Genomic DNA, 7776 nt, shown 5'->3' with positions numbered 1-7776 from the left:
GGAGGCGTACACGGTGCCAGGAGTGACCATGCCTGCTCCACTAGACGATGTCACACCTCTTTTTTCTCAGTTCTAGTGACTTACTGACACTCCAGCTTCCCTGTCTTCCTTTTCAGTGTTTGTTCAGCCACCAGCCTCTCTTCAGATGCCCATTCCCCACCAATGGAGACCTGCTTCTTCCTTCTCTTTGCCAAAGAGTCCTTATCCAGCCTCAGATTTCTATAAATCTTCCATATTGGCAACATAGATCCTCATCACATCCATCTTCAGCATCCTTTATTTGCATTTCATGCCTCTCACTTGGCCTTGGTTCCCATATCCGTGGCTGGAGTGACAGGGATGTTGTAGTCACCCTGGGTAGTCTGTTTATAGAAGTGTTGTGGAATAGTTGTTTACACTGTAAAGATATGTCTCTGCCTAAGGTATCTTCTGATTGGTTTAATAAAGAGCTAAATGGCCAATAGCTAGGCAGGAGAGATAGGAGGAGGAATCTAGGTGCACAGATTATGCCAGAGAGACACGAAGAGACTCTGAAGAAGTTGGGCATGTGGTACAGAGCAGAGGTAACCAAGCCACATGGCAGAATGTAGATTAATAGAGACAGGTTAATTTAAATTATAAGAGCTAGTGGGTCAGCCTAAGCTAATGGCCAAGCTTTCATAATTAATAATAATAATAATAATAAGTTTTTGTTGATATGTGGGGCTGGTGATGTAAAGATAGTCTGACAAGAAAGCTTGCTATATAAAAGCTGTACGTTAGCAATTTCCTCTTTTCACTTACAGGACCCTTCAACTGCTTGAGTGAAGTGAGTGCCATTTCAAATTCCACATGGCTCATTGGTGTCCCCAAGGTTAGGCCCCTCTATCATGTATAGGTGACATCTGGTGCAGGTCACCTGATTATAAGGCAGATGCTGACTGTCTCCCCCAGAATTCAGAGTTTCACAGAGTTTTGATTTGACCTTGTGCATAACAGGGATTTGTTGTTGTTGTTGTTGTTATTTTTTTTAACCATGACTTGCACACAGTAGGGCTTTTCCATGATTTTTCTAATATGTGAAAATTATGCTTCACAAAAGTAGAACCTTAAGCTGGAGAGATGGCTCAATAGTTAAGAGCACTTGCTGCTCTTTCAGAGGGCCTGGGTTTCATTCTCACAACCCACATGGTGTATATATAGCTCCATACGTAACTCCAGTTCCATGGGATCTGATAGCTTCTTCTGACTGCCTTAAGGACTGCACACACATGGTGTTCATACATACATGAGGCAAAATACTCATTTGCATAAAGTAAATAAATAAATTGCAGAAGTAGGACTGGTGGACAAAGGAACTATGTGAACATATATATATATTCATGTACTTGATATATATCTTACATAATCACCATTATACATGAAAGTCTATTTCTTATACATATGTGCCTATGCAATACTTATTTCTCCCATATAGTATAGAAGAAAAGATTTAGTTTCTTGGATTGCTGCTTAACTTGCTCTGACAGGACAGAGGTCAAAAGAGTGGTGAAAGTTCCTCTTTGAGTTTTCTGTTTGCTCCTGTGCGTACGACACTCAGAATACACAAGTCATGTGCTTTGCTCCTGTGCATACGACACTCAGAATACACAAGAAAAGAACTCTACTTGTCAGTCCAAATGCAGGTGGTAAGACCACACAGTACCTTCAAGAGAAAGGTGTGCTGTGCCTTTAGGAAGCCTGTTGTAGCCCTGGTTCCAGTGATAGGCTCTCAACCTAACACTTCTTTGGGCCAAATAATTCTAATTTTCATCTAAATATTTTTCTTGCAGGAGTTGGCAAACTAGGTCTTATGGGCTAAATTTAGCTAATGCCTATTTTCAAAGAAATTATACACTAAGGATTAGGTTTATATTGTTAAATTACTGTTAAAAAAACAACAATAGAACTGATGGCTTTATCTTAAGAGTGTTTGCTTGTCTGACATGTGAGAAGCCTTGGATTCAATTCCAGCACCACGAAACAGTAACAAAAACAACAAAGGGTTGGCGAGATGGCTCAGCCAGTTACACCATAGCAGATCCATCACAGAGGTCCATGGAGTCTTATGGTGGTACCACAACATTTGTATTTATGGGACATGTCAGTAGTGCTGAGAAATGAAGCTGGCATGTGGTCTCATGTTACATGTCTTTGCTAATTTGATGAACCCTGACTTTATAGTTTCCTAATTCTTGGTCTCTGAAAAAGAGTCTGCTGACTTTTTTTTTTTTTTTTTTTTTTGAGACAGGGTCTCACTGTGTAGCTTTGGCTGGCCTGGAACTCCTTACGTAGACCAGGCTGGCCTCCAACTCACAGAGACCATTTTTGCCTCTGTTTTACCTCCCAAGTGCTGAGGTCAAAGGAGTGCCCCTCCACACCCGGCTGGTGTTGAGGACTGTGCACACTGTGCTCTTGCATTGTTTCTTCTAAAAATGTTTATTTCATGCACATTCACGAGATTGTGTAGATTACCTTCTTGTCCTGGATAAGAGATGGCATTTTTCTGTCACCAGTCTGAAGACCATGGGACCTGGGAGGATGGAACCAGTAAATGAGGTAGGCTAAAGTCTCATGCAATAGCCAACTTTATTCAGAGCCTCAGACAATTTATACTCCTGGGGTTAAGAAAGGTCACATGAGTAAAGTTCTTATGAGTTCAAGTTGTATACAATCACAAGGACAAGCTGTACTTGGGGAAAACATGTTTTTTAACAAGGGCAAAAAAGGATAATTCGAACATCTAAATGAATAACAATAGCAAGCAATAATGAGTAACTGGCAGGAAACTCACTCCTATCTGCTGTGTGTCTGGGGAGAGCACAAAACACACATTACAAGAACAATCCCATGTTTTGTAGAAACAGGTCACAAGACTCTTGTCTCATTTTCTCGGAGAGTTCGCACGAGCACTCAGAATTCTCCTCACATGACTCTTGAGAGGTTAGGAAGGAAATGAAGTGAGATATCTAAGAAGAGAGGAGAGAGACAGCCCTGCCCCCCCAACAGTGTTCCCGCCCTCCACCTTTCCACACTTCAAATTCCTATTTTCTTGTTTTGTGTCTACTTATTCTGTATGTGTGAGTGTAGGCCACACATGTGCAGGTAGAGGCCAGAAAAGGCTGGAGTTACAAGTGGTGTGGGCCACCAGACATATGTGGGAGCCCACAACTGACTCAGTTTCCCAGTTTGAATCTGAAGTCTATTCTGAGCAAATAGAGGTCAAGCTTGCTTGCTCCAGGATTGTGAGAAAGGAAGGAACACACTGTCTGGCTAGAATCAGGCTGCTGATGCCAGCTGGAGTTACACTGAGATAGAAAATGAAGCTGCCTGCTCCTTGACTTAAGGACGGGATAGATGGTGGTTGAATGCCTGTGCTGTGCATTGTTCTACCTCTGCCCCTCAAAACTGTATATAAGCTGGCTGCGAAATAAACTCGGGGCTGTCTGGCATTGACTGACAGTCCTCTCAACTCTTTTCTGTCCTCTTCATTGTCTCTACAATCTGCACGCCTCTACTGTCGGCAGGCTCCAACATGTGGTGCCCAGTGAGGGGGCGGGGCATGGAGGAGTCCGTGATGGACACCACAGAAGAAAAAAGGAGTGCACTCAAAAAAAGTGGAAGCTGTGGTGAGTACAGGTTGAGAATAAAAGTGATAAGTGTAAATAAAAAAACAGATGCGTCGTAAAAAAAATTCGTGAACAAGTGTAAAAGTAAGTATGGGCCAAGGAAATAGAAAACAGCTGTTTGTACATTTACTTAAAGATGTCTTAAAGGCTAGAGGTACTAAAGTAGCACATAAGCAGCTGTGTAAATTTTTAGAATGTGTAGAACGTATTGGAGTTAAGACACAGCAGTGTTATGACAAGCATGGTCCAGAAAACTTCCAACAGATATTTTCAGTCTCTAGACACTCATTCAGGACAGCTTAGACCTCTGTCCTGAAAGGCATCAAGTGTTTCCTGAACAAAGTAAAACTGAAACTAAACATTCTGCTCTGCCAGAAAGACCTCTTTATGCGGATGTTTTTACAAAGCTATTTGATGATGATGACCAGTTAGATTCTGGCAATGAGGCAGAATTAGAGGAAGAGGCTGCTAAGTATTATAATGAAGATTCTCCCCTACCTCAAGATTCTCCCCCACTTCCATTCCTGACTGTGAATGGATCCTCTGGAGAAACTAAGCGGTCACCACTGCAAACCATCAGCCCAGTGTCTCACTTTCAGATCTGTTCACCACAGGACAGTAAATGTAAATGTGAGCGCTCTTTGTCTTGGTCTGTGCTCTGGCTGTTACTGTTCTGTTCCATGTGTTTGAGGGGACTGGATCCCCCTGACTGAACAGAGATAAGCAGGTAGCTCCTGCCAGGTGTGGCTTGTGTATTGCAAGAGAAGCCATGTGTTAGACAGGAGTCACTAACTGAGTGAGGCCATCATCTCAGTGCTGAAGTTCTGTTATTTTGTTGTCTGTAAAGTGCTACTTGTTTCTGTCTATTAATCTCCCTCGTTTTCCTGGAAGAGAAGAAGACAGCGGCATGGCCTGCCTTCCTCCGTAGCACTCTTGCTATCAGGCCCGCAACAAGGGTGGAGCTGGTCTTGGCCAGCAGGAGAAGCCTGCAGCCAGCCAGCAGTTCTCAGAGGGTGAGGGCAGAGATGGAAGCTGCAGACCAAGCATCAGGGAGTTTATTCCTACAATTGGCAAGTTGAACAAATGCCGAAAAAGAATCCGGGGTTATTGTTAATTTTAGTCAGAGGACTTAACAAAATATCTTTTCAGAACCCTGGCAGCCAAGGACGCACTCTGTGTCCACTGTCCCGCTCCCTTCCTTCCTAAGCCAGATTCTTCACTGTGATAACTTCAAGGTCTCTTCTGATGGCCAATAGCATCCTTCTTTAACCCTTCTGTGTCCTGATACTGCTTGAGAAAAAAAGTTGAATTACCAGTCTGCATACTCTGAAAAGCTTTGACTTTGGATAAAAGTAAAAAATATATTATGTTTTGAAAAAAATTATTCTTTTGCCTCCACAGGAAAAGAAAAAAAATACATGGATTTTGGTCATTTGAGTTCAATGGGTTGCAAATACTTGTCATCATTTAAGAGAATTGATTACAAATTATTATTGATCAAGATAAAAAAAACTGTTGCTAATCTGAAATATTTCACCTTGATACAGGTTTATATATATATATATATATATATATGCAAAAATAAGTTTTTGTTATGATATATGCTTATATCTATATGTTTCTATTCTCATTTAAAATGTTATACCTATGCAATGTTTTAAACTGCTGGGAAGAAACCACAAGAAAGAGGACTTTGATGGTAATTTGCATGATGTCTGAAAAACAAGAGGAGGCAAAAGACTGGAATTATGAAAGGGGGAAAAAAAAGGAATTTGTCTAACCAGAAGAGCAAACGTAGTAAAAGGTGTGACCTGAAGGTAAGTGGTCAGTTGTAGAGGGTCAGAGGGGATGTGAACTATGCTGAGTGTGAAGAAAAACTGTAAGATGTATTTGGAATTTAATCATATTATGTTAATTCCAGTTTTCTTCATTAAAAAAAAGCTGATGATTCTTTATTGCAAAATTTTGTTAAAAATGGAAATATATACATGTGTATGTATGTAACTCTTTAAGTCCATATGGGTATGAATGAAAGTTGGATCTATGTGTATGTGTGCATGTAACTATTGTTTAATTTTAAACAGCAACCACATGGCCTTCCTCTATCTTGGCTGGTGACCTCATCATGAAATGTGCAGCCACATGGCAGGCAACAATCTTTTAATAAGGTTAAAGAATATCTCCCTTAGTCCTAATGAGCTCTTTGTTCACTGTATCTCCTTTTAGACTAAGGAGGCAACAAGCCTCAAATATTTTTGATTGGGATAGATTTCCATATGATAATTCATGTTATAAAAATAAGGTTTATATAAGATAGGATTTAAAACAATATTTATTTAATAGCATATTAAAGCTGCACCTCAACGCTTTTATACATAAGAATGCACCTTGCTCTGACAGGTAAAGTTTGCAATATAAGAGTCTCCCAGATGATGAAAGTCTTAAAGACATGAAGGGATCATGGGAAACAACTGAAGGCTATGGATCTTAACAGTTTTGCCAGGTGATGGCAATGAGAAGCATAAACCACAGGAAAATGGGATAGGTTGATTATAGAAGGTATTTTGAAAAGGAACCAAATGTGATAAACGTTCCATTTACTAAACAACAAATTGATTGGCTATTTTCAAAAATGATCCCACCGGGCTCTGGTGGCACACACCTTTAATCCCAGCACTCAGGAGGCAGGAGCAGGTGGATCTCTGTGAGTTTGAGGCCAGCCTGAGCTATAGAGTAATTTACAGGAAAGGTGCAAAGCTACACAGAGAAACTGTTGATGTAACCAACCGTCTTATTAAATAAGAAACACAGAAACAATGTAAAAGAGAAAGCCGAGAGGTCAGAGCTCAGAGCTAAATCTCACCCTTCCTTCTGCTGTCCCAGCTTCACGGAAAAAAGACCTACTTCCTGTCGGTTCGTTTTTTTATAGTATGTTGTTCTGCCTTCTCATTGGTTGTAAACCCAAACACATGACTGCCTCGTCACTGTCTGAATGTACAGCCCCCTAGGTCTTAAAGGTATATGTCTCCAATGCTGACTGTATCCCTGAACACACAGAGATCTTATGGGATTAAAGGCGTGTGCCACCACCGCCACACTCTTGCTATGGCTCTAATAGCTCTGACCCTGAACACACAGATATCTATGGGATTAAAGGCGTGTGCCACCACCGCCACACTCTTGCTATGGCTCTAATAGCTCTGACCCCCAGACAACTTTATTTATTAACATACAATCAAAATAATAATTCTGTACAATTAGATTACCACCACAAGAAACCCTGTCTTGAACCCGCCCCCCCCCCCCCAAAAAAATAAAGATTCTTAGGCAATTGCTTTTGCTCAGTCTTTGGGCCAAATTGATAATCATTATCCTGCTGATCAATTATTACAGTTCGCTCAGATGCATTCTTTTTTTTTTTTTTTTCTAAAGTAGTAATGCATACTCCAGTGAAAGATGATGCTTTGGTTTGTACTGATGGTTCATCTTATTGGGAAAGCAGCTTATGTGAATATGGTACAAGATATGTAGTTCAGACTACTCCTGATTCAGCTCAAGTTGTTGAGTTGAGCTGTTGATCTTTCAAGTTCAGAAAGATAATTCATTTAATTTATACACAGATAGTGAATATATTTATAGAGTTCTTCAAGTTATAGAAACTGTTTCTTATATTAAAACTATTAATGGGCAAATAAGAATGTTATTTCAACAAATTCAGGGTGCCATTCATTAAAAAAAATAACATATTTTGTGGAACATACTTGAGCACAATCAAATCTTCCTGGTCCATTGGCTGAAGGTAATGCTTTAGTTGATAAATTTACTCAATTGATTGCTTTATCTCAAGTTGAGCTTGCTCAGTGATCACATGCTTTGCATCATAGAAAATATGATGCAAAATAGTAAAAGCTTAAGAAAACAATTTGGTATAACAAGAGAAACTGCTCATCAAATTGTTAAAAAATGTGTTATGAGTCCATAATATTTGACTGTATCTCATTTTGTATAAATCCTCAAGGTCTTCTTCCTTATAATATATGACAAATAGATGTTACTCATATTACAGAATTTGGAAAATTGAAATATATGCATGTGACAATTGATACATATTCAGGATTTTTTTTTCATA

General features: G+C 39.9%; 1 protein-coding gene across 1 annotated transcript; it reads right to left on the bottom strand.

The window, feature by feature from the left end:
* Positions 1-219: 219 nt before the first annotated feature.
* LOC114710503 (diazepam-binding inhibitor-like 5) lies at positions 220-840 on the bottom strand. Its single transcript, XM_028894678.1, is given in 3 exon segments — positions 220-269; positions 272-375; positions 752-840. Coding segments are annotated over 3 exon segments (243 nt in total).
* Between the last annotated feature and the right edge of the window lie 6936 nt (positions 841-7776).

The sequence above is a fragment of the Peromyscus leucopus genome, chromosome 8a (genome assembly GCF_004664715.2).
Source record: "Peromyscus leucopus breed LL Stock chromosome 8a, UCI_PerLeu_2.1, whole genome shotgun sequence".
Classification (NCBI taxonomy): domain Eukaryota; kingdom Metazoa; phylum Chordata; class Mammalia; order Rodentia; family Cricetidae; genus Peromyscus; species Peromyscus leucopus.
The sequence above is the reverse complement of the archived record's forward strand: the minus strand, read 5'-3'. Positions and strand labels throughout refer to the sequence as shown.